Consider the following 27,758-nt stretch of genomic DNA (forward strand, 5'->3'; position numbering starts at 1 on the left):
AGTAGATATACAATTACAGCAGATAATGAAAGATCCACAACCTTTTATCTCATCCTTTTGATGTAATGTAATAGCTTAGCTCAAACTAAAGCTAAACCTCCATCTAGCTTGCTCAAATGCTTAGTTTGAAAATTTTTATTCCTGGACTAAGCATAAAGCGAGGACTTTTTAACATCTGAGGTTCTTTCAGATGTTTACAGAACAGGAAAGAAAAGATGCATAAATTCAGAGTTCAAGATTAAAGTGTAATGCTTCACATATGAGGGCACAAATCAAGACAGCTTGTTCATCTGAAAGCCCACAAGCTCAGCTTAAAATACAGTCATCAATAGAGTATCTTATTTCATTTTACACAAACATCCACTTCATTCTCAAGATGCACGTAAACTTGTGCAGGCAGATGAAATGTTATAGTATCTATGGTGTATGAAATTCAAAACAAGAAAAAAAATGAAGTTTCTCAAGTGTTACAAACTGATTTTACAGGCAAAGGAAGTTAATTCAGTATTAAGATGGCAAGTGCAAATGCACAGAGGATATGCAAACAGCTTATAAACTCTCACTGTTAACACATCGGTTATTGCCACCACTAAAATTCAGAAGCACACTTAGAATGGAGCCTTGTATTTGAATAACTGTATGCCCTTTAAAATCCCAACGAAATCTTGTTTTCTGAATGAAAATGCTGCAGTTAACTTTAAAAAAAATGGCATACTCCACATGGGAGTCTGAATTCATCCAGTTATTAAAGCAATATTTCTCTATTTACATTGTGCCAAACAGACTGAGTCAAGTTAAACTCAGCCAGGAGATCTCCTCTTTCCAGAGGAGGAAATAAGTAAAGTCAGACATTTTTTGGTAGATTGTGAAAACAGCATCCAATGTTAGGCTTCCCTCATGGGCATCCAAAAGAAGCAGCAGACAAAAAACATGACACCAGAGTCTTCCCAGAAAGGGTAAGAAAGCGGGAAGGAATTATTACTTAGATGGAGTAAGAAATTCACTGCCTTTTGAATGTCTGACTAAGAAAAGACTTCTGGAGGAAGATACTTGAAGACCCACCCATTTGTGCTTTGCTTGCAGTGTGAGAAAACAGTTTCTTGCAAAATATGCAGGGAAATTGATTGGAGGAGAGGTCCAACTGATCACTGACTCCTGTTTGCCAGATTTCCACTTGTGGAGAAAGGACAATGTCAGAAAAGAACAGATAACACAAGCATTATGGCATCCCCTTATATTAACAAACAGCAAGTTTTATTATTGACATTTGGCTTAGAGATCCTTCGATACTGAAAGTATCATTACTAAGACTGCTTCAGGATTATTATGTGAAGAGAAACGCTATCAAATTTCTCTCCAGCCCAGGCTTTTAACTTTGTGAATGGAAAGGTCCCTATTTATATTAAAATGCACTTTACTAAAATATATAAAGTAGAACAGACAGTACAGAACAGATTTTTTGAGGAAAACATGCCAGCTGTACACTAATACTTTTATTTTATATGAGGCCAAACTCATTTACTTAAAATTCCTATAATCCATAGAGAAATTCTTTCCTCTCCCGTGCTAAACTATGGTGGACGTGTCAGGCTGAAAAATAGATAAGGATGCGAAAAGGAGGTTACTTTTGGGGAAACTTTCAAACTGATTAAGATCAAATGGTCAATTCTCATGCCAATGAATTCTCACCTAAGTTACCATACTCTAATGCACACACACAAAAAAAGTTTCCACAAAATTTAAACCAAGGGTTTGCTGCAACTGGATGGAGAAGGAACTGCTCTTCATCTCTCTCAGTTTATCAATACATTACACAGATCTTCACTTGGCAAAAGAACAAACATGACATTGAAAATCTGTATTTCCTTACCAAAATGGTAGCTCAAATGGTTTTGAAAAGAACATAAAATCCAGGGTGATTTGTTTTGAATGCCTGGAATTATTCATTTAAAAAATCAGTGCTCCAGAGAATTCGAAGACTGTCCACACTGGATTTTCACTGCACTAGAATCAGCTGAAGTATGTAAATACCTTTCTGGTGAAAGAGTCACCAATAATTTTGAAAAATTAAGGTAACTGCTATACACAGAATTAAAAACACTGTTACTGTTGCTTCAACTCAGTTTCAGCTAGGAAAGAGGCACTGATACTTGTATATCAAAACAGTTTATTTAAAACTTCCTTTTTAGTTTATTTGAAGCTTCCTTTAAAAGGAGTATTATTTCAAGCATGTAAATTCTCCTATGAAATAGAAAGACATTTCAAAATACAGCTTTGAGTGAACAGTGAAAAATATTTAAGATGCTTCTTCCTAAATACTAGGACATTTTCACTTGACCAAGAGTTCAACATTATCTTTTTTTTTGGTGCCACAGATTTGTCTGGGACAAGAATAATTTTGGCAGGGGGTTTTTTTTTTGCATCTAAATTTTGCAGACAGTGCATTATGCCAGAGTATCCAAAAAAGAAGAAAGCAGAGCAAGAGGATGTATAGAAACAAGTATTTCATAAATTAAACCTAGAAGTACAAAATATATGAAGCAGTGAAATTTGTCTGGTTGTGAATATCGAGTTTTTCCCAATCCAAGTCCCTCAGACTAGTACCCACGTCTTCCTTAAGGCAGCAACGTCAGCATTCAACTAACAGGAATTATTTCTTGTCAAAGTGAAATACCAAAAAAGCATGTTAAAGATGCTGATGTTACAAAGTCAAGAGACACTCAAAGGTTAGCAAAACTCAAACAACTTTAATGTGTCCCACTTGTGTTGGTAGGACAAGCCATTCAGCTATAACTTTTCTGTATGAATTCACAAGTCTCTTCCAATGTGGAAAAAGTGGTCAAAATGAAAAATACTCAGCATTTCTTCCCTCCTCCTGGTATTACTAAATGTGTGCGATATCATGTTTCACTGTATAACTACTGAAATCTTACACTGAAAACAGAATTGATCTTTTGGTTTTTTGGGAAGCCCTTCTCAGTTTTTAACATCCTGCTGCATCTCTGGTTGACCAACCCACAGGTGTGTAGCTATAGTGCAGCTAAGCCTATTCAACAGTGGGTACACGCTTCTGAGAGGACAAATGTCCTTTCCTTCCTTCCCCTCCTGCCATCTCCCTTCCAAACATCCAACCTCACAGAGAACTGCCCAGACGGTTCAATCAGCAGAAAACATCTTCAACTGGCTCAATAGGGACCGCAGGAAAACAAATGCTGACATAAAGGAGGAGGCATCAGGAACAGAAAAGGCGTTCCAGTGACTCCTTCATTAGCAAGTTAGCAAGCAACCATTACAACAACTTCACTGTATTGAAAAATCAGACAAAAAAAAAAAAAAAGGTATTTCTACATTTATTTGAGATATTAAGCACCATTCCTTTTCTTTCTGGAGGAAAAGAACTTGTGCATAAGGAAGCTGAAGGCTAGAAGTTTCACATGTCCATTAATTAGTACAGCACTCCATAGCTGATTTTACAATGTTATATACTATTTTTACAGTACTTTATATGCACATAAAATTCCTTTTAATTTCAGCTGCACATACTAAACCCTCAGAAGTCAGCAAATCAGTCGCAACATGCCTAACACCATCAGCAATGAAACTCTTCTATTTGTAGATTTGCTAACAATCCTGGAACAGTGTAAGAACTGTCACAGCTCTCTAAATGTGATCACCTCCTTCTCTCACAATCCTGTCTCATTTTCCAAGCTTTCAAAGGCTGCAACAGCATGATGAATCCATTTTATACTAAACCTGATTCAACCCAAGAGCAATGCTCATGCTATTAGAATAAAAGAGGCAAGGGATAAAGCAGGAAATACTAACAAAGCCTGCAAAAACATGTATACTGCAGTGGAAGCAAACTAAGGTTGCACATGCAATCAATTCCTGAATGCCTGACTCTTAACAGTAGCTTTCTTTTAACTGGAAACTTCTGTGCATTTTCATTAGATATTTTTGTAACAAAAAAGCAGAAGCATGCTGAAGGACTACATTCTTTGGACTCACAACACTGACCTTTGCCATTTCAACTGATCAATGACAGTTAGAATAATAGGCAGTAATCCATAAACCAGCCAAGAGAGGGAAACAAATAGCTTTAAAACCTGTTAGCAAGAAACAGATATACATGGAAGTGTCGATTTTGGGGCTTAAGCCAAATTTCATCGGGTCTGGGCTTGAAACCTTTATCTACTAGTCTACTCTTACAATATGCACTTTGCTTATCCCTCCCTTACCCACTTGCTATGTCTTACACATATGCATTTAAGTGAGGTTGCTTCTTTTTTCCAAAATATGGGACTGACTTCTCTTTTGAGCTTCCAGAAAACTGGCAGTAAGAATTAAGATTCATATCTGCTAGTCCACAGTCTCAAACAACATTTTAAATAATGAGCAAAAAATAAGTGTGTATTGAACTTTGTGTATGCAAGGTTAGAAGAGTGCAAGGAGCTTAAGAAGAGAGAAAATAAAACATAGCAAAATAGACTGCATTAAAAACAAACCTTTGCCACTTAAGCTCCAGAACTTTGTTTGCCAGAATCTGTAAATGAAGGACTTGAAACACAATATAAACATCTGTGTTGGGCAGTAAGACATGAAACATGTTCAAATAATATGTGGTATTGCTATTTTAAGCTATAACATATCTGACTTCTACATTGCCATTCTAAAAAGAGAAAGCTATCCCTGGAGTTTGGTACAGGCTGTTCAGTATTTTGTACAGTCAATACACCCGCTTAACATTTTTTTAATATTCTCTTCCAGCAGATAGAATGTGTTGCTATACAACTGAAACAAAAGATAGCATTTTTAGAAGTTAGAAACTCGTACAGAATTACCCAGTTTAATATGTATTCTAAAATTCTTGATGCATGGTTCTAACAAAAAATCATGTTAACATGGCTATGAATATGTCATCTCCATGGATTAAAGTATTTTTCTCAAAATATTTTTTAATAGGGAAAAAAACCACCTGGATATTGGGAAAATGAAACAAAAAAAAATTTGAGAAACAGTATATGCTTGCTAAACAAGAATTATGTTTATTTAGCTAGTGAATCACCTAGAGGAGTAAATTTTCACTTTCATGATAGCAATCTGTCAGGCTTGCAAACACCCAGAAATAGGAATTAAAGATTATTTTAAACGTAGTTATAAAGGTCATAAAAAGTCTGATTTAGACTGAGGTACATTTACTCAAAACTGAGATTCATTGAGTGGTAGCAAACAAACAGTTCCTCAGACAAATGCACTTTTTGCAGTATACATGTTACAGAAAAAAAAAAAAAAAAAAAGAAAGAAATGTGCATTAACTGGTGGTGTCCACCAAGCTGCATATTAATATTCTCTTACACCAAACAGTTTGAAACAAGGGAAATGTCATTCTAATATAATTTCATGTTACGTTTCATTTGGCTAAACTGCAGCTTAAAGTTGCTTTGCCATATTAAAAGATTACTACAATAGTTTTCACATGAACATTTAGACTTGAGTTTTACTCCAGGACTAAATATGGCATGATTTGCTTTTAATCTGTTGAATAGCTAAAAACTGACAATTAAAAAAAACTACAACAAAGAAAAAATTAAGTTGAAGCAATGTGAATCTCACATCATTGAACCACTTCTAATGGTTAAATGTTAGTATTTAACAAATTCAAAGAGTTAATGAATCCTTGCATTCGTTCGGTCTCCTGTGCCTTAGCTAGGATGCATAAATACAAAAGACAGCAGATACTGGTAAAAGCTTCAGGACAGAAAGTGCTTGACGAAGGTACAGTTCTCAAGTGTGTTTGGTGAGAGAGTATAAGGGCAGATGCACTGATGAGAACCATTACAAGAAGAGTCAATTTTGTGTTAAAGTGTTCAAAGATGTCACCTTAAGCAGAAAAAAGCTTTAATAACGTCTTCTTAGACATATTAGGCATTTCCAGAGTCTACATCATTAGTGTTGTAATTCTAGCAGGACATCTCCATATAGTTATTGTTTGTTTCTATTTCTCTCCTGAAAAAAACAGAAACAAAAACAAGGAAAATCATGTTAATACATACAGTTCAACATTATCTGCTTTCTTCTCATTAGAACAGTTGCACCGCTTGCCATTTCTAATTCAGGCAACAAGCTTTCAAGGAAAAAGCTTCACTTGTCAAGAAATGCTCTGTATGAATATTTAAGTATTCCACTCTCCATCCATTATATCCCTGGGAAAGATCCCATTCCCAAGTATCTCATTCAAAGCCCCCTATAATAAAATGTCACAATGTGTGGTCAAAAGGTAAAGAAACAAGTTGACCCATTACCTCCTCCTCCATACGAACACATTTCTGAAGTAGCAAGAAAAATAATGAAAATAAGCCATCCATACTTTTTTTTAGAAATTACTTTTAATAACAAAATGCGAAACCAATGAGGTGGGAATGGCTGGAAAAAAACCCCACTTGAATGCAAACCGGAGCTGCAGTCAAGACCATATCCACCTACAACAGCCTCAAAGCACTGCAAGATGTTGCATTTGGTGTAAAAGAACAAAGTGTGTAATGTCATCTGTGCAATACAAACAACGATAAAATAACTTTCTATGATTAAGGGCTAAAATACTAATTGCTATCTCTACCAGGAACTAACAAATTCTTCTGCTCTATTACAAGTCTACAAGTTACTAAACAGAGTAAGTTACATTCAGTGCTTTATCATCACCCTCCATTTCCTTTCCTTTAAGACAAACATACGCTTAGGCATTATGACTACCCCTAGGAAAAGAAAATAAAAACAAATCAATAAACTGTATCTCGCTGCCTTCATTACATCTTCTAAACTGTAAAAAGACACTGCAGCTCGACTCTAAGAAGCTAAGAATTTATCTTCCAATTGCATTTGCTTAACATGTACAACTGAGCACATTATATAAATGTTTTAAAATACCTTTGTGGAAAAGAGGTAGGTTCCCTCCCCCACTTAAAAGAAAACAGAAACCTCATTTCCAGTATTTTTATTATTATTGCATTACACAGCATGTTATAAATGGAACACAAATGTAGCAGGGAAAACAAAAATAAACCAGAAGGCATTTGAAAGTGATTTCAAAACCACTCTGATACCACACTGAAACTTTATTATGTTAGAAACTGTTTAGGAAAAGTGCAAATTAGTCTATGAATCCAAGCACATGCTGCCAAAAAGACACTATTATGAAATAAGAGGATACATAACATTTATACTGGTTATTAGAGTCCACCTGATCATCTAGGCCTCTCCAAGACAGACCTCCAAGTTATTTCAAGATGAACACCAAAGAAGTAGAGCTTGCACAGAGGTCATGGTCACAATAAGCAGCTCATGGCTCCAGAAGATATACATCTAAGATTGGACATTCTCTAGGGCAGAACTACAGTGGTTTTGAAGTGAGAGAAATACTTGCACTGCTCTGCAAGAAATCATTTTATTTCTAGTTCAAAGAGACATGACTAATATTTTCATAGCAAAATACTGTTCTTAAAATGTGAGATGGTATTAATGACTGATACTATCAAACTGATATGCTAACAGGGCACATCTAGGCTGAAAACAGATGATCACTGGCCTCGTGCCTCACTATGCATGTAAGGCATGCAAAAATAGCCTGCTTGTGGACATCTCGGATTATTCTTCTACAATTAGCAGAGTTCAACTGAAAGAACTGCACGGTGCTGAAAAACACTACTGTGGTATTAAATAAGAGCCTGTGAAACCACCATGTTAATGAACAAGTTATTAATATTTTAACAATTTTCAATACTACCTATATACAAATAAAGCATCAGTTCCAGCCCATTTGCAAGTATTACATATGTAACCACTGAGCCAAGCTGTCTAGAAAGCCTCTCTCTGCACTGCAAACTGCTGCACAGTAAACTGACCAAGCTTATGCTTTCCATAGCACCCAAAACCAAAATGCATTTAAGCTCATAAAAATTCAAAGTAGAAAGGGAATGATACCCTGACTATCTGTTGTTACAAATTTCAAGTCCATTCTGAATTCTATGAGGAAAAAAGACTTCAAAACACCACCAACCCACCTTTCCTGTAGTCTCAGAAGTTATATTTTACTACATTTATATTTAAATACTTAATGCAGACATACAAACTTGACATTTTTCAATGCAAGTGAACATTACTTTCTTCAGATGCTGCTATCAGTACGCTGTACTCTGTACAGCAAAACAGAGAAAACTTCTGGTTTTTGGGGGTGGCTTTTGTTGGATTGGTTTTATATAAACTGTGATTACAGACAAACTAGCAGAAGACTTTATCCCCAGCAGGTTTCCACCACCGGAGCAGAGGAAGTTTCCAGCATAAATGACTGGATTTCCCTACATTTCCCTTTCACACAACATCTCATTTATTACATTCAGATGAGCCACATCTCTTCCAATGCTTTTAAATAAAAAGCTTCTCCAATCAATTTAAGTTCCCTGCCAAAGGCCAACTTCACTTTAGAACTTTCCAGGGTGAGGTTACCTATCTTTAGGGGGAGTTTCTGAGTGGGACTTGGAAATTAAATACCATTCGAGTGAGAACAATGTGGGATTGTATCGGCTGGGTAAAGGTACCTGCCAGCTGCACACCATGCCATGAGCAGATTTCACACATGCAAATAACTTTCTACACAAACTAACCAAGTGAAAGTGAACCTAAAAACACTTGGGCCTGGGAAACAGGCACTGATGTAGTGCAAACGAAAATGTGGAATTCACTCTGTCTGAACTGCAAGGCTGGCTGACTTCCTTCCAAATTTCAGTCCTCTGAATTCTGAGCATTAATCAAACGATCCCATGCTGGAAAGTAGATACAATGTAATTTATCCTCGGGCTTAACAAAAATCTCTATGCTAACAGAATTTCAAAATTGAAAGCAACAAAAATGTCTCCTGATCTAATTTGAAAAAAACCTACCAAGACACATACAACACTGACCCCTGGAACTTTCTGTCACAAAGAAGATAAATCAAAAAGCCTCACTTTAAGTAGCAAAAACGTAAATGGTAGCCTAACAACAACAAGCTATTAAGAGCTCTCGGCTCTATTTTTTTTTCCCCAAGATCCCACAAACTAAAGTTCAAGGTGAGGGAAGGCACACCTGAAAGGACCTTTGTTTTTTTTACAGCAGTCGCAAGTGCAAGCATTTCAAGGTGTGCATTTTGAAAGCTATCCAGGATTGCAAACTCGCACTGCAGAGTTCACAGACACACACTCACCACCTGCACAATCAGCTCTACTTGCAAAAATACCCTCAAATTTTGCCGAACTTTTGCATCTTACTTTTGCATCTTACTGAAATGTTTAAAATGCTCATGCCTGAAGCCGTCTGCTTTGCCCCTCTGCCAAGAGGCAGCATTCTCACAGCAGCTGCAGAAGGGAATGTGTAGCACATCTTAGTTGCTTCACTGCAAACTGCGATTTAATCTTCAACTTAAAAGCCCTGTTCATCTGCGCTGTAAGCTAACATGTCAGACGGCATTCTGTGAAGCGAGGCACAGGCACACATCTCCACTGCCAGCTCTGCTGCGTGGGCACAAACACCTGGCAGAGGCAGAACAGACAGCTGTAGAGGTGGTGAGAAGCCACAGCAGAGTTCATGAAATCTCATTTACTAATGGCATCAGCCATAATCTGCAGTTTATTGCACCCCAGTGTACCATTACAGCTATGACAGCATAAATGTTGACCTTAGTGCTGGAGAACCACAATGAAAAACAGATCACTGGGAAAACTCAAAAATGCTAAAAAGAGTTTACTCCGTTTATGACAAGGATCTCACTATCTGTTAACATAAACTACATTACTGAAACTTAAAAAGAACCTTTATTTTTACACAGTTTTAAACTTCTCACTCCTGAATTCCAAACTGGAGAGGGTATATGTCTTAAAGACAGGTATTACCCCAAAACTACGTGAAAAATATTTAAATAAATTCTTGTGAGAAGCACTTTTGGGAATTCTGGGAAGATGGGAAGGGAGAATCAGATGGGAAGGATCTCCAGAAGCCTTACATGGACCTAGAAATTTTCTCCTATAGAGATGCCATGACTTCCCTAAACACTAATTTTCTTCTATTCCTGATCCCAACGTGAAAACTACTAGCCACAAATTAAAAATCAACTTCAACATAGGAAGTCAAGTGAGGTTTTACAACTCCAGAGCAGTTCCTTCTCCCAGTAAGCCTTATGAATTAATAGTCATCTGAGACCCTGCTGCTGCAGATCATTTGAACTCCAGACAGTAAACAAGGCTTTAAAGCATATAAATATTAAGAAAGCCTGAAAAGCTGCAAGACCTAGGCTTCTAATTTATTTATCTTCCTATTAGTTTTGATGGCATTTTATTTTTTTCAGTCTCTGAAATATACTTAGTTATAATAATATGAACAAATTACAGTAAAAAGGTAAGTGAGTTTACATTTGAGCAGACACATGCATTGTTAATGGAATATGGACAGCACATGTTATTTTATTATGATAAATGATAAAGGTAATAAGAACTTAATCCACATCTGAAATTCCACAGTACTTAAATAACAGCATACAAACATTCAGAAGGCAGAGGTGAGGAAAGAAACCTAACTACTTTAAAGATACCATATGACGACACTACAAGGAAAGGCTCTGCAGAAACCAAGCTTGAACTCCATGCGCCAGAAAAACCCTTCCACTCTTGTTTTCCCTAGTGGATACTTTTAGTGATGGATTGGTCAATTCTAACTACAAGTAGTGAGTGCTTCTTTTCAGTGCTGTACATCGTTACACATTGAAATATCAGACTTTAATTAGCTACAAGACAGCCATTTCAGCAAGTTCATTAAAAAGTAAAAAAAATCAAGCTTCTAGATCCTCATTATTGTTTGTTACCAATACTCACAGGATAGCATCAGCTTCTGAAGTCTGACAACAGGTAGCTTCTAGCTACATCTATGGAAATTACATTCAGTGATGATCACTGTCGCAGCAAAAGAAGCAAAAGAATGACTAACACCTTCATTAATTTTTCTCAGACATGTATGGGCAACAACAAGATGAGCTTATTTAATTATTCTGCTAAGGATTCTACAGTAGCCTTGGAAGGAAAATGACATCTACTGCGGGGCCTACAACATACACTGTGGTAGAATTGCTCAGGCAATTATTCTTCAAGCCTCACCACTCATGCTCTTTGCACATATGTAACTCCAATTCTGGTCTGCCGTAAGTAAATATGAACTTACTTTATCTTGGTTTCTCATTATATTCTATTTGAAAGTGCAATGAACATGCAATTTTATGTTTACTTTTTCATAACTGACTATAATCACTAAGTACAGAAACAAAACAAGAATTACAATTAGCTGTCAATATTAAGTCCACTACCAAACCACTGAGAATGTGCTCACAAAGAACTGGGCTCAAACTACTTATCATCTGATACTAACTCTTGTAATGTATCATTTCAACTAGATGAATCTGAAGGTTAAAGCCAATCAACTTTGACACAAAACAATCCTAATTCGACTGAATCTACAGAAACAGTTTTACTAGCTATGCAAGATCTGTATGGTTTTATAGTGCTATTTTTTCTAACAAAGCACCACCAGCAATCTTCACTTGAGTTTTTGCTAACTAGCCCATCTGTGATATGAGTCAACGAAGCAAGGCTGAAGTACTATGTGGAGAGTCACACAGGTTGTGACTTCCTTGCAATATGCAGGCATATTTCCTCCCTGCAAACTGCAGAAAAATCACCATTGTTCTAGCCAGTTTGTTCTTGACAGAGCACTGCAATCGGAGAAGATTTAGCAGGAAGCAGAAGGACGCTGCATGAATTTTAACAGCTATTCATGTATACTCAAGGTTCGGCTTTTGCTCTAGAAGAAGAGATTTTAAATTACTTCTTTGCTTTAAAAACAACTTAAAGACATAGCATTTAGAAAAGGTAAAATGTCACAGATCCAACTCAAGTTTGAAGTCCTGTCTTTGGCAGCTACCTTCATATTTAAGGACATTAAAGCATTAGATTCCAAAAACGACTGGTTTCTTGAGCATTAAGGTAAACCATTTGGTTGATATTCCTAGCTTTTCCAATAGGGGTCCCTATTTTACAGGCGAAATTGGTCTTTCAAGTTCCAGGGTCAGAGAATTTATATCTACCCTGCAAAAAGACTCCGTATGCTTGACTTTGCGGGTAGGAATTTTAAACCATAAGGCAAAATGTAACAATATCTACGCAACCATCACTATAAACTAAGTCTGCCTGTGAGTTTAATTACACTCCATCTCTTGAATTCAACAGTCCAACACTGCACTTTTCCCCTTGCACCATCTCTTCCCTTACTAAAGAAGGGCAGGACACATCACTGCTCAAACTCTTACACAGCCACTCTAATACCATATTTTAACATCAAGACCTCTCCATACTATCCCCATCCTCTGAGAAATTCTAAATCCTACCTCTGAACAGAAACAATTGACTCCACCAAATGCACCAAAACCAGGCACATTTGAAATCCCTGTGTCTGTAACATGAGAATTTGAAGATCATTTTTAAGCATTTCCAAAAGACTAAAGATGCAAAAGCAAACAAAGACATGGTAAATAAGCACACCATCATGGGATGAAAATTCTGGAACAGTATGTCCAGAATTACACTAGCCAAATAATCCTCTTCTCCCAAGACAGGAAGTACACACTCATCTCATAATTATTAACAGAGCAAAAATGTATCTTCTCTACTTTCTTCTTAAAACAGACATGAGACCTGCAATACCACTTTCATTTATGAAGATGAAACTGTAGATTAACATCAAGTTTGAGGAAATTGAAAAATAATGGTCCTTGAAACATCAAAAGCACACAGGAAATGCACAAGTTTCTCAGAAGATATTACACAACCTGTTTCATTTACTGTTTTGAACCTCTTTTAGATGTAAATACACAAACTTTATAAACCTGTCTGGTACAACTGTCATTTAACTATATTAAAAATGTTGGTCAACTACCTGTTTTTCTTGACTTGTACAAGGACTGTGGATGCATGCAGCCATGATCTTTTTTCCTAAGATATTCTACAGAAGTAGAACCGTGCACCAAAAAGCAACAAAAGTCATCCCTGGGCAACAGGTAACTGCAGGTTAACAAGCCGCCATCTGAACATAAGTTATAATCTTCCAACAGCTGCATTTTTAATAAGAGCCACATTTCATTTTGATCCACATATTTACTGAAGATTAGGTGTGTAACTACTAATACGGACTTTTTTCCTTTTTTTCCCCAAACAAATATGCACATTTACACCATAAAGCAACAGGTCAAACTGAGCACTAGTGCAATTTCAGAACTCCAAGGTACTACTGAGAGAACTCATGAAAAACTTCACTGATTTCTTTGCTCCTTTGGTGAAAGATCACAGTACTTGTATGTTTAAAATAGAACACTGGAACCTGAGCCGTAAGAAAAGTGTGAATAGTTACTGCACAATATGGTTCCAACCCCAACTGTAGGTACCTTCCAGACACCAGGATCACATCAAACAGTGGTAGACACCAGAGTTCAAATATTTAAGCTTAAAGAGACTATTCATAGTCATTTGCACGTAACTTTTCTCAAATGGCAGAGTGACTAAAGTTTCATGTTAGTCACATACTATTCATTGCACTTTTATAACTATGCTGCCATATTTTAATAAAACATACTGCTAGGTCATATTGGGAATTAATTATTGATCCCCCTGAGTTGTTAAGATTAAACTTTTACAACTAATTATTTTAAAGTAAGTTAGCCGGAATGATGAACAGTTATAAAGTAAATTAAATCCATAAATCACATGCTGTTTACTATGTTTAGATCACTGGCTGTATGAAAGCTTGCTACCACCTATGCAACAATAAAACATTAATTGAACTTCAAGGAACATGTAAATGACTACCAGTGCTTGATGTATTTAATATTTTATCAACAGCAATAAACATATTTTTCATGACCAAAACACTGGAAACTGACTGCCACAGCTGCCACAGAAAATGGGCATGAACTTAATTTACACAGTTCTACTGGCAGTAGAAAATACACAAATTTAAATACAGCTCCATAAAAGCCTAGCTGGCACTAGGTAATAAAGGATTACTCAATTAACCGTAAACCAGGGCTTACAATACTAATTGTTGCATTTCCAAACTATTCTTGAATCATAGGAAAGTTAACAATTGTATGTTTACAATTTAAAGACAGGTTGCTTGTACGCTGTGTGATAAAAGAAGAAACCTAGAGGTTTAACATCAATACTCAATCATAAGAGAATGATAAAGATGAATTCTCAGTAACTGTAGCTTAATTGGGACTTCCTGTATTTTAAATACATATTCATTTGCTTAAGGTAAATCTCAAATCCATCTACAAAGACAAAACCTTACAACCAGATATCCAGCTCTAAAGTAATTTTTTGGAATTTGTCACAAAACCAGTTTGCGCAATGCTGTAGAAGAATCAATACCTAGTATCTTGACCAGTATGTTTTCTCTCAATAGTATTGGCAAAGGTAACTTAACAGACAAATACAGAGTTCAGTAGTTGAGTCATACACGTACTATATGGTTCCCTGAGGGTATTAAAGGAAACAGCAATGTTATTTATTACAAAAATATGCACAATCACAGTCATCTAGTTAGAGACCTACTAAATCCTGAATTTTGTACTCTGCATTTTAAGTTAAGCATATACAGAAACACTATGTTCCCCCTCTCCACTACATTTTGTGGCTTCATCTACTACCGAAGAAACAAAACCACAAATGGAACACATCTTCCCCAGTTGCTAGGGCATGTCTGAATTAGAACTCCTTTGATAAATTTTTTTCACAAAAGTATATACTTTTGAAGCAAACTAGTTATTTGTGGAGTGCCTTACACCATCAAAAATCAAGAAAATACTGAAACATGAAGGATACAGAGAAAGATGATAATCTTAGTCCTGAAACATTACCAAAATCACAATGAAATTGTACTAAAACCTGAAAGTTTCCCCATACATTGAATATACAGTTTAGAATGCGGCCCATCCTTCCATCATCAAGATAGCATGGAAGTAACAATACTGATTTAGGGCATCTTAAGTTTTCTTCCTAGAAAAAAAAAAAACAAAACCTGCTAAAGGCATTACACGCCCAACTGGGATATTTATCTTGTCTCCAAACAATAAAAACTTTCAATGTGACAATTTATTGCAGAGCTGTGCAATAAAACTACAAAATTGATTTTGGGCATGCGCAACTGGTTTATAGGAGATGCAACATGTGTGTTGAAGGATTAGGAACATACAAGAAGGGTGGAACCACTGCAGTACTAGAAACCTAACAGAAGTTAAGGAGATTGTGAAGCAGTGAAATTCTTATGCAGCCAAAATTGTGGCAGCTTCAAGAAGCTAACAACTTCAGGACTTCACATCCCACAAGGCCCCTAACTAGTATAAACCCTAGACTTTTCTGAAGCTTCTGAAGGGGGCCTATAAGGATGCTGGGGAGGAACTCTTCATTAGGGACTGTAGTGGTAGGACAAGGGGTAATGGGTTTTCAAACTTAAACAGAGGAAGTTTAGATTAGATATAAGGAAGAAGTTCTTTACTGTGAGGGTGGTGAAGCACTGGAATGGGTTGCCCAAGGAAGTTCTGAATGCTCCATCCCTGGCAGAGCTCAAGGCCAGGTTGGACAGAGCCTTGGGCGACATGGTCTAGTGCAAGGTGTCCCTTCCCATGGCAGGGAGGTTGGAACTAGATGGTCTTAAGGTCCTTTCCAACCCTAACTATTCTATGGTTCTATGATTCTATGACTTCTTGGGGCTGGGGGGTGGTTATGTAGGTGGTGTGACAGGATGAACAGAGAGCACTACCACCAAACGGCACTTATGCAAACTCCCATTTCTGAATACTTGCACATCATCTAACTGGTACAGTAGTTCCTGAAATGTTTCTAACCATGACACAAATCATGTTATTTTGTTACTAGCAAGACTGGAGGGAAAATAAATATAGTAAAAGAAAATATTGTGAACAATGGTGAGCACAAGTAGGGAGAGTACACACAAGACAAAGTACTATAAACCAATTCAAATTAAATGCCTTTTTTGCTTGTCCGGTTTTCTGAAGTATCTCCAGAACTAAAAATTTCTCTATAGATTTTCTACAGATTTATCATATGTATACTCTTCTTCTCAGACATTAACTATATATTACTCTCTTTTTTATTGTTTTTTAGAAATGAACTATCAGAAACATCCAAAAGATTATTCCAACACTGTACAAGTCATCACTGTGTCACTTCTCTATTTCACAATTGTACAAAAGACAAATTGAATCAAGGGGAAAATCTGCTTTTCACAGTAATCATGCCGTTAAGATTTCATTAAAGTAGAATTTGAATTGATATGTTAAATAAAGTAAGCTTCTCCTGTAATTTCTGGTCCTTACATTCAGAAATTGTAGAAATCTAAACTAGAAGACTTGAGTTATGGATAATACACTCAATTCAGTTTTTGTTTACTTTGAAGTGCAAAACATGTCAGAAGTCCACGTTAGTATTGCGGTTAAACACATACCTGTGTTAACAAAACAAGTTACAAGAACTGTAATCTTTTCATTAAGAGCCAGTTATATCAAATACAGACACCCTGGGTAAAAAGCACCACTTTCTGATTCAACACTCACACACTTAAGTTGCAGTTGTATGAAAAACAAGGTTTCCAAAACCAGACAAAACAGAAGAGCTACTATAATGACACTGATTTCTTACCCTACGCATGGCTTCCTCCTCCTCTTGACGCTTTTCATAATGTGCAAAGTCATCAAAGATTGAGGTGGTATGCTTGAAAGTAGCAATTATTTTAAGCACTTGCTTGGCTTTTTCTAGGGGTACCTCTTGAGTGTCCCTCGAATTGGTAACTGGTTTGTTGTCATTGTTTTCCAAGCGAATATGCCGCAGTTGGTTATTGGGAACGTCTTTGACAAAGATCCATTTGACATCAAACTTCCCCTTCCACTTATCCTGAGACCAGACACCAGCATATGCATTGTAGTCCACAACAGACTTCATCTCAGCCACACCACAAAAGTGTCCACTGCCATTCACACTGAAGAGTAAATAGAGTGGGCCTTTTCCATTTAGGGAACGGTAAGCAGCATCCAAGCGCTTATTACCATGCTCAGTACTACACCAGATAGAGTACTTAATGGAGCGATGAATATCGTCCTCTGAATAACTTTTGATTATAAACACACGTCCATTCTTCAGATTCCAATCGAAGTCTTTGGGATTGTAGTTGTTTATGGCCTTTAGTTTCTCCAGCACTGGGTGCACTTCCACACCAGAAGGTGAGGAGCTGACGGATACAACACCTAAACCAAAGTTCTCACTACCAGCTCCATTATTCTGGCTGAAGCCCACACCCCTATTACGAGGAGCTACCCAGCGGTTTTGCAGCTGTTGCTGCTGCAACTGGTGAGGCTGGGCCTGCTGCTGAGGTCCTTGTTGCTGTTGTGGTTGCTGTGGCTGAGGCTGCTGTTGAGGCAGTTGGCTTTGCACCAGTGGTGGTGGTTGAATTAATGGCTGAGGCTGCTGGATTATAGTCTGAGGAGGCAGTACTGGTTGGGCTGGGGGTGCTTTTACTACTGACCCTTTGTCATCCCAAGTTCCAATATTCATGTTGTGTTTTATAGGTGGTGGTGGTACAGCAGGGCCCCCAATGCCCACATTACCTTTAGGCTTAAGCTTCGGCTGAGGTTTAGCAGGCTTCCTTGCAATGGCAGCCCATGAGGTTGGTTTAGGTGCTGAACTGCTAACTGGAGGGACGCTGTTTGCTGCAATGCTTGTCATACCTGTACTGCTCAGAGCTGAGCCTACAGTTTTTGTCACAGCAGCCGTCATATCTCCACCAATTTTCAGTCCAGTCATGCCTTGCTCAATGCTGCTAATCCCAGGCACCTTGCTCAGAGTATCACTGCCAAATCCAGCCTGTCCATCTGCTATGGCTCTCCCAAGAGAACTAGGCGGATAGCCATAGCTGCTGCTGTAAGCAGAGCTTTGCGTTGATTGTCCCTGAGATCCACTTGTCCCCCATGTAGAGAAGTCTGCATTCCCAGGAAAAAAATTAAATCCATGCTGCCCGAGAAATGGAGGGGTATTTCCTAATGCCCCAGGTTGACTAAATACACCATCGGGTATGTAATGGTGTTCACCATTACTCATCTGTCCATAAGTTGTCAAGTATGGCATTGGAGGGTCACCTGCAGTTGACCATGCTGCTTCGCCTAAAGAGTATGGAAATCCAATGGATGGAGCGTAATAACTAGGCATATATGGGTCTGACATTGGTGGATAGCTGTTACTCTGAAAGAGAAAATAAAAACAAAAATCAGCAATATAGACAATTACGCTCAGGGAAAAAACACAATAAACTGTAATGCAGTCCAAAACATTTTTAAGGATTACATGAATGCATTTGTAACTTCCACCATTCCTCCTAACGTAAAAGATGAACAAGGTATCTGTTAGATATGGCCATTTTTCCCTCAAGAGACATTTTCAAAGCACTAAAGAGCTCCATTTTTGTAATATATTATCTTTCTTTTTAGTAACTAAGCTAAGCTTAAAATGCCTCCATGTCAACGGTATGAAGAAAATAACAAGCTACTGGGGAAAAAAAAAAAAAAACCAAAAAAAAAAAAAAAAAAAAAAAACCCCACCCAGAAAGAAAAAGTCTTAACAACTGTAGTTTCATAAAAACAGAAAAATAACTGCAACTACAGTTTAAAGTTTTGGTATTCTTAGGTTTTTGCCAAATTTCTCACTTCTAGCTGTTTCTCACTTCCTGCCAGAATATCACAGTGAAAAGCATGCAAAAATGCCTGTCTTTCAGGAGGAACAACAATCAAGCCATAACATTTCTACACTATTGAGAATGGACATTAAGTACTATCTAGCAGAACAAAGTTTTCTAGCTAAATTCAAATCATACTCCCAAGACTCACGGAAAACCACAGCATTTACTCTTGAGAAGATAAAGTTCAAAGACACTTGAAGGACTACCCCCATATCACTTCTGACGTTTTGGGGAAAGAAATGCAAAATTATCATCTTCTATCTGATGCCTCCTTCATGTTGCATTATTTGAAAAAAAATGGGAATGCAAGCAAAATTCTCAAAGCCTTTTAATAAATTGTACTTTCTCCCTCTTTCCAGGCTGCTGCAATTTACAAACTTAACTTAATGAGTATTAACTTTTGACTAGAGAGACAATTCACTGCTCATTAACTTCCTGGCATAAGAGCTGTAACTAAGGTGTAGTAATACTAAGCTTCAATCTATTTTGCCATCAACTGTGAGCTACCTCTACTAACTTCAAAGGAAATCACGTCCAAGCAGTTAATACTTTCTTAGAGCCAATGAAACTGTTGTTTTGAACTGTATCCAACAGATGATGATCTCATTGCAAATTTAAGGCGTGTGGTTTTGGTTTGGGGTTTGCGTTTTGTTCTTTGGGTTTGTTTTTTCCCCTCAAACTTCTTGTAACTTTATTTTTCTGAAGTCAGAGCACAAGCACAAGAGCAGGACACATCAGAGCATGCTTTTAAATTGAATCTTTTCCAGAATGATTAAGACGACTTTACCTGTTTAAGATACCATATGATAAGACAAGATAAGGATAAAAATACATTTCAATGAATATTCAAGCAAGTAAGTAATGCTAAGAAATATTATCCAAAAATTAAGTCTAGAAGTCAGCTGAACTCCAAAATTAACTTCAATATAGTAAACAATGCTCACTTACCTGATTTGTCTGACTACTTAGATATGGCTCAAAATCATCATCATTTACTGCATCCTTTTGATGAATCGAACCGTTTTGTACTGAAACTAAAAGTAAATCTGTATTAGGTATGCTCTCTGGAAGATCTATGTTGCACTTTTAATCTACATAATACTTCTTAATCACTTGTACACTGAAATACTTCTACTCAATCTTTTTTAAGACTGACCATATCATTCTAGGCACTGCTTTCTAAAGTCAAAGAAAATAGCTCATTCTATTGATGATCCTGATCAGATCTCAGGAGAGGTCTGGAAAGATGGCAACCAGAGAAGACTATTCCTGACTACTCCTTCCTGAGCTCCACAGACAAAGGAAAAACTGTAGGCACACCTTATTTGCACAGGCAGTAAATCCAGCGTTTCCAGAAGTACCAGACCAAGTGCAAATGTGCAGACCAACCAGATCAGACATACTCAATAGGTTCAGGGAAAGTTGCAACATACAACTTTCTCCTGCCAGGAGGAAAGGCAGTTACCCACCAAAACAACCATGAAGGACACACCATTATTCAGCTATTTATTCCTGTAGTTCCTACGTATCTATTATACTGTTCTGCATTAGTGGCATCACTGAAACTCTGAGGGGACAAAGACAGAAACAAGAGCTAAAGTCCCCAAGGGTGATTACAAATCCTTTCCTAGCATATATGCCCCTATACACTGGAATCTCTTCCTACCGGCTCTACTTGGCCTCCTATTACCTTTAATTCCATCTAAGGCATTACACCTACCTGGAATTTTCCAGCTGCCCAAATTTCTTGAAGTGTCTCTCTACCCTCCCCCAGGCTACTATTCAAACAAAGTCAAATTGCACAAATTTCTACTATGTTCCACTGTTTCCCATGGTGCAAAGCAGAACAGGGACTTAAACCAGCAGCTTGCAATTACACAACTTGAAGATTAAGACCTTGTCTCAAAAATAAGTAACTGCTTTTCTGAATGCAGTTTTTGTTATTTCTCAAGGTTTTATAGTGATCAGTAAGGTGCATTGAGAAACCATGACAGCAGAAGTTACAACAGCTGATTTTCTGACAACTTGAGACATCGAGTTAGGAGCTGACTCACTGGTTTACCTGTTTTAGCAAAAGCTTCTATAAAGTATACACAACTATGTAACAAAACCTTCAACACTGTTGCAGCTAGTGTTTAAGAGCGGTGGTTTTTCTTATTCATTAGAAGGGTGTTTTGCCACCCAAAGTTCATGTTGCCTGGACCAAGACACTTCATTTTATTATTATTTTTTCTTTCTCCACATTTGACTTTAACACCTCTGAAACAAACTGCCTTCAGGGAATGAAACTAACTGAAAAAAAAAAAAAAAAACCCACGAGAAACAAAAATCAAAATAGATAAAATTACCAGGAATAACCAAAATTCTGAGAAAACTTTACTTCAGACAGCAGTAAAAAGCTAAAAATTTGTAACTTAACACAGAACACCACAAGTTTTTTTCAAAGCAAGTATCTGGAAAGGAAGAAAGCAACTTGTGTTTTAATATCTTCTTGAAGTTTTAAAAGTCAGAACACTTGACAATTCAGTTATTACAAACTGGCACAGTGCATTTGTGTATTAGCAACAGCCAGATATGACCAGCAATGGTGAGCACAATGGGTTTTAAAACTTGATGCAACAATGTTCCTAAAAAACCACCAAATTTAAATTTATTTTAGGTGTTGAGGTTTTTTTCTTTCCCATAAAGAGTTTCGGTTAAGGTCATTAATTATCCTAAATTTACACACAATGGTAACATATCAGTGAGCTGGAAGACTATATTTCTCTTTATATTTGGCCCAGTCACATAAGGGATGAGCCTCAAAATCTTTTGTCGATGCTATGTCCATTGCTTAGACTTAACCAAACAGTAGAACACAATTCTCACACAGAATTCTGTTATAATGAAAAACATAGATGGTAGCATAGAAGTTTCTTAAAAGCATGCAACCACAAATAAAGGAATAAACAGCTCTATGTCACGACTAGAATCCTATCAAAATTAATCTCATACTGACAGCTAATCTTCACAAAACATGCATCTGCTGTGCTGATTATTTCAGAGGTATCTAAAGGTCACTTAAGACAGAATTATTTTTGGTCTACCATTACAACTAACATACAAAATACATTTACAAGAATATTATTTCTCACTCATTCTGTATTGAGATCTTAAGTCAGTGACACAAAACAGTTCTACACTGACATCTTTCCTAGTAAATATACACATTTCTCAGTGAAACAGCGTCACTGGAAGCATGTTTCTCTGGCTATTCATTCTAACTTTACATAATGTGTTAATAATGAAGAACGTAGCCCACACACACATTTAACAAGAGCAAACAGATTAAGATGCATGCCTCATTCCCAAAATCTCAGATTAAGTTCCAACTGAACAGGGCAGTACTGAAGAATACTAATTGAAACTAATCTACAGTTACTAAAAATATCTGTATCAATCCAATCCTGAAAATACCATATATTTCCACAAACACTGTTAAAACATACAATGTAATTAGATATTGGGAAGAAACAACTCATCAAGTATTCTTTTAACTGCTACTGTCCTTTGAATAACCACTTGCAAAATGCACAAATGATGGCCGAAGGCATAAGAATAAATTTTTCATTAGAAGTTATTACACCTTGATTAATGTGAACAATAAATACTAAAAGAAACAACATTTCATTCTTGTTTTAAACCTAATGCTTACATTTAAACCTTCTACAAAACCAAAGATTATACACACACATGTAAACACAAGTCAGTACTTTCCTACAACAGGTGTGATACACTGGCACAACAAACAAAAGAGAAGAAAAAAAAAAGGGAGTTTCAGGAATGCCAGTTTCTCCCCACCCCCACCCACCTGTAAGACATCATTTGATTGATGTCAGTTCTTATGTTTTATGTCAACTGTACAGTAGTTGACAATCAAAACAAAACATTGAAGACAGGAGAATTTACTCATTCAAGTCTCTGAAATGCTAACATTGATACCCAACACAACAGATGGATAGTATGGTTCTACTAGAACTTCAATTCCACAAATTCTGGTCAAGGGAAACAGCACAATACACCAATTTATAATTAACTAAAATAAAGCACTCTAAACATTTTACTAAACAATACAAATCAGCTACCTCCCAGTATCATTTACAGTCTAGCATTTTTTGTTTCAATATGAAAAATTGTCTATTTCCATGCATACATCCCTTATACTGCTCACTCACACTCTCTCATATGCTCTACCAGACATGTGGACAGTAACCTTTTTAGCACCCTCTAACATTATAACTCTTACACACAGAACCAACTTCTGGTTAGTCTGTAAACTCAGTATCACATCTTCCCTTGAAGCTCCTGTAACCTGGGGCCTACCATGGCACCTGAAAAAAGATTACTGTCTGCTAATATGTTGTTAGTAAGGATTGCTGATACTGACTTCACTTATCCTCTTAAAAAAGTCTCTAACCCAAAGCCAACTACTCATGCTCTGCTGTGCTACCATTTTCAAACTCCTAGCTCTTTAATCAAATGATGAATCATAACTTAGTTTCATTAAATAGACATTAAACCAAATAACTGAACAGAACAGAGGAGATTTTGTTTTGTTTCACTACAGTTTTCATTTAGGTCATATTCTTTACCAAGAAAATACATAGTAAGTATCCAATATTTAAAAGGATGCACTCCATAAAAATCCAAGTTCAGAAATGCAAGAATCTCTTCCATACATAGCAAACTAAGAGATGTGTTTTGATGCAAACATTCTGTGGTATTTACAAACTACAGCACACAAAAATATGCTAACATAAATAAGTTAAAGCTGACTCTTGCATTTTCACTGTTAAACAAGCTGCAACATAACACACAATTAGAAACGCTTAATATTTCCACTCCTATTCGTATATATGGAGTATAGTTCAAAAACTACTTGTATGACTCTCTAAAAGATGCGTCTCAATAATCTTACTAAAACTGAGAAACAATAATTCAAAGAACACAAAGCCACTAACTACTTGCTAAAAGGATTCTGACTTTCCTTCTCATTTTAGGGCAATACGGAATATATAAATAAAAAGTATTTCAAAGACACAAAGAAATAGTTAAAAACTCCAGTTTGGGTTTTTTTTTTTGGAGGGGGGGGTGAGGAGGAAAGATATAAACATTAGAATATGAGAGAACAAGTATTCAAGAGCAACCAAACTGAGGAGGTCTGAGGATGTAAACAAGTTCACTTTACTCTGAATGCAGAGAAATGAAAAGGAACAAGCCAAATTCAGCAAGATTCAAGAACCATGTGCCACTCATCAAATATGATCGTAAATGATGTTTGCAATAAGCAGCAGGTAATATGCACATAGAATAAGTATGCTGCAGTTAACATTGAGTGACAATTCACACAGAACAATTAGATTAGTTCAGATAATGAACAGAGAGAGGCAAAGAGTACATGAGCTCAAAAAAAAGTTTATCTGTATGAACAAATAATAAGGATATTAACACAAGAAGGTAGCTGTGCACATGTTATTCTATACCTAAGAATTAAATGGGCACAAGCATACCGATTAGGTAAAAAGAATTCCCAAATAGAGTATTAGTCGTTATGTCAAAGAAAAGAAATTCCAGACGAGAAAGAAATTGCAAGATATAATCCGAGATGTTGTTTACAACAGACTTGCCAAGAATTTTAGAGAGAAGAATATAAAGCAGTTAGTTCCTTGTTTCTGTGGGAGAGAAGAAACCTCACTGAATATGGTATTTAAAAATTAAGGTGTTGACAGAAATATGAAAAAAGTAGAAAAGCAGAAGGCCTACTAACACTAAGAGAATATTCTATACTGACACTAAAATGAAGAGAAAAGCCCACAAAGATTCTGAGAATAAGGATGGTGATGTGTTCTGCTCACAGATATGAGTAACTAAATAGTCACGTGGCTGTTGTCTCACAAGCTAAGGAAGCTGCTCAAAAGATTCTTCCTGATGATTCTAGTAGACTAATTCTATTCACTGCACAGAAATGCCCAAGGTGTACTGTTAAAGAGATTATACAAGCATATCACAAAGTCAGCTAAAAAGAAATAGCTAGGTTATCATCTGACTTCTGACATTAATCTTCATTTGCAAAATAAACCATTTTAAATTGATGTACCGCCGTGCTGCAGTAAAAATGCTGGGAAACAACATTTTGGCACAGAATTTCCTGTCATCTTGCTCTGAAATAAAAGACATTCTATAGCTTCATTCCCTTCCCATGATTTTCTGAAGACACATTAACTTCCATAAGCAGCAATATTAGCAATTTATACAGAAATACAAGGAATCAACTTACCTTTATTTCCCTGTCCTTTAGGTCTCTGTATGTAGGAAAGTGTGGGGGGGGTGGGGGTGCGGGGGGGAAAAAAGGCAAAACAAATTCAGTTAGATTCCTCTAATGTTTACTTTAGGGTAATTACATTTATTTGCCAATTCTGCTCTTTTCAACTTACATATCAGTTTAAAATATTATTAAAAACATGCTATTGTAAAAACTATTACGTCATATAAAATAACATAATGTAAAATATTACCAAAAGCAACAAAACTTAAAAATCAAAATACTTTCACCAAAAAACATTTAAATAACCTAGTCTTTTACAGCATGTAAAGCATAAATGGTGTTGAAAACCTGAACAAATGAATTTTGATTGTCACGTGTTCCCCAAAATATAAACAATAAACAAAGCATAGAGTAAAAGAACAATGAAAGTTAGTAGCTTAAGATTACTACCAGTACTAGAACTTCATTAGAACTTATCATATGTCATCTTTTGACTGATGGGTTCTTATAAGGCTGTAAGCTACAGTGCCTTGTGTTTTAGATACACAAAGGAATACAGAGTGATATTGTAAGCTTAACTACAAGTTGTGCATTCCTCATCTAGGCAATTACACTGAGAAAATGATGCAGTCTGTACGAAGCTTTCATATAAGGAAATAATACCTTAAGGAGGACTTTTTTTTTTTTTTTAGGATTAGTCATTACAAAACACTGTTAATCTGTCATGCACTAAGAATCACCGTAACAGTACAAGTTGCAGTATCCTTAATTTCTCTATAGCAAAATAAAATAGCTTAAAAAAACCAAAAGCCAGCCCATGAAAACCTAGTTCATCTTCACTCCTACATACAACTAAGCATGAGAGGGTCTCCAAGGCTCCATTACTCTCTAACAATTTTTAATCCTGAAAAAATCAGTATTCAGAGCTTTGAAAGTTTAGAAGGCAACCACCTCCATCTTGCCTTTATGTGCATCTGTCTCAGAGTTATCATAACAGTGCTTAACACTGTTCCATCTAAAGCTGCACTGGTTAGTCACCTCCATCTCCCAAAACCAGAGAAAAATCTCTGTAAACTTAAAAACCCCCAACCACCTCATCATTTGGGATGATTCTGATCCAGACACCAAGGCATGCAGAGATCAACAAGAGACATGGACCTAGAAAAGTTGGGAAGAAGCCTTCGTAGAAGACTAAGCAATGAAAAACTAAGAGATCATTGAGCTAGAAACAAGCACTTAAAAGGAAACTGGAGAGCATGCACAGAGACTAAAGAAACAAAACATTAAAGGCACAGAGAGAAAATAAAAAGGGGCAGGAGACTGCAGGGCCAAAACTTTCAGGGAGTGGCAGAAGCCCACGGAGAAGCAGAGACCAAGACAGAATAGCTTCCAGCCAAAAAGAAACGCCAGTGGAGGCCTAGCAAAAATAAAAAATAACAAACTCTAAGCTCCATGAAGAACCACCTAAAAAAGTGCAGCACAGCACACGGAGAGAGAACAGCTGGGAGAAGCAGACGCCGCAGGGAAGCAGGAGAAACCAGGGGCCCGAAGGAAGAAGAGATGGGTGAGGGAAGAGAAAGGATGCGGTAAGGAGGAGCCTGAGAAATTAGGGGTGCTCGGGGGGGGGGGGAGGAGACGGAGCTGGCCGCCGCGGGGAACCCGGCACCCAAGCGCTCTCGGAGCCGAGAGAGGAAACGGGAGCTCGGAGAAGCTGAGCAGGGAGGGTGTCGGAGCACATCGAGGGGCTGGCCAGGCGGAGAGAGCCGGGCGGGCGCCGGACCGGGAGGCGCGGGGCTGAGCGCCGGCGGGCCCTGCGGGCGGGGAGGCGGAGCGGCTCTGGCGCGGATCAGCGGTTATAAATAGGGCCTGCCGGGCTGGGAAAGGGGCCTGCCATCCCGGGCGCCGCCGGCTCCGATTGATCGCCGCTCCCTATGGCGGCAGTAAGGGAAGGAGGGAGGGCGGGAGGGAAGGAGGAGGCCGCGAACCGCGCCGCCCCAACGGCGAGGGAAGGCGCAGGTGGCCGCCTGGCTGCCGCCCCCCCCGTCGGGGCTAACGACGGGCCAGCGACGAGAAAACGGCAGGGAGCGGGCGGCCGCCCCCCCACTCCGCGGTCGGTACCTGGTCGACGCTGGTGGCTGACATTCTTCACGGGGAGCCGCGATCCCCTCGCTCCGCTCCGCCTGGGCCTCGAGTGATTCCGCACGCCGGGGCCGCTCGCTCGCCCGCCGCTCCACTCGCCGCCGCCTCCTCCTCCCCGCCGCCGCCTGATTGTCGTCGCCGCCGCCTGGGCTCGCTGCCGCCGCCGATCGGGTTCCCGCTGGAAGGAGCCGGCTGGCCGGACGCAGCGCCGCTTCCCCCCGCTGCTCTGGGCGCCGCTTCCCCACAATGGCGGACGAGCTCGGGCTCCCACTTCCGCTCCGCGGCGCCCTGACCTTCCGCTCCCCCTCCGCCGGCGTCGACACTGACCTTTCCCTTCCCGTCCCCGCCTCCATGTCACGTGGGTCGGGAAGCAAAGCCCCGCGCGCGCCCGCCGCCGGTGGGAGCGCGCGTGCGCGAGGCGGGGCGGGGCGGGGCGGGGCGGGGC

The 27,758-nt window shown here is 38.1% G+C and overlaps 1 protein-coding gene across 4 annotated transcripts; it reads right to left on the bottom strand.

Annotated features, from left to right (window-relative positions):
- YTHDF3 (YTH N6-methyladenosine RNA binding protein 3) lies at window positions 1-27,758 on the bottom strand. Of its 4 annotated transcripts, XM_030485248.1 has the most exons (5): window positions 27,293-27,758; window positions 25,187-25,211; window positions 19,819-19,904; window positions 16,785-18,377; window positions 1-6,006 (listed from the first exon to the last, which is right to left on the bottom strand). In XM_030485248.1, the coding sequence occupies exons 1-5, from the start codon at window positions 27,314-27,316 to the stop codon at window positions 5,983-5,985; spliced, it is 1,752 nt and encodes a 583-aa protein (XP_030341108.1). In that variant the 5' UTR covers window positions 27,317-27,758; the 3' UTR covers window positions 1-5,982. The 4 variants fall into 4 exon arrangements, with proteins under 4 accessions (XP_030341108.1, XP_030341102.1, XP_030341118.1 ...); XM_030485242.1 differs by lacking the exon at window positions 19,819-19,904 and having other exon boundaries at window positions 27,293-27,642; XM_030485258.1 differs by lacking the exons at window positions 25,187-25,211; window positions 27,293-27,758 and adding an exon at window positions 20,191-22,689.

This window comes from Strigops habroptila, chromosome 1 (genome assembly GCF_004027225.2).
Source record: "Strigops habroptila isolate Jane chromosome 1, bStrHab1.2.pri, whole genome shotgun sequence".
Lineage (NCBI taxonomy): Eukaryota > Metazoa > Chordata > Aves > Psittaciformes > Psittacidae > Strigops > Strigops habroptila.

What these genes read in the sequence shown, in the direction of transcription:
- YTHDF3 (XM_030485248.1), bottom strand. Translation starts at nt 27,316, where the DNA reads ATGTCAGCCACCAGCGTCGACCAG. An exon ending in CAGCCACCAGCGTCGACCAG is followed by an intron (nt 25,212 to 27,292) that starts GTACCGACCGCG and finishes TCCTACATACAG; the next exon opens with AGACCTAAAGGACAGGGAAA. An exon ending in TAAGTAGTCAGACAAATCAG is followed by an intron (nt 18,378 to 19,818) that starts GTAAGTGAGCAT and finishes TTTCTCTTTCAG; the next exon opens with AGTAACAGCTATCCACCAAT.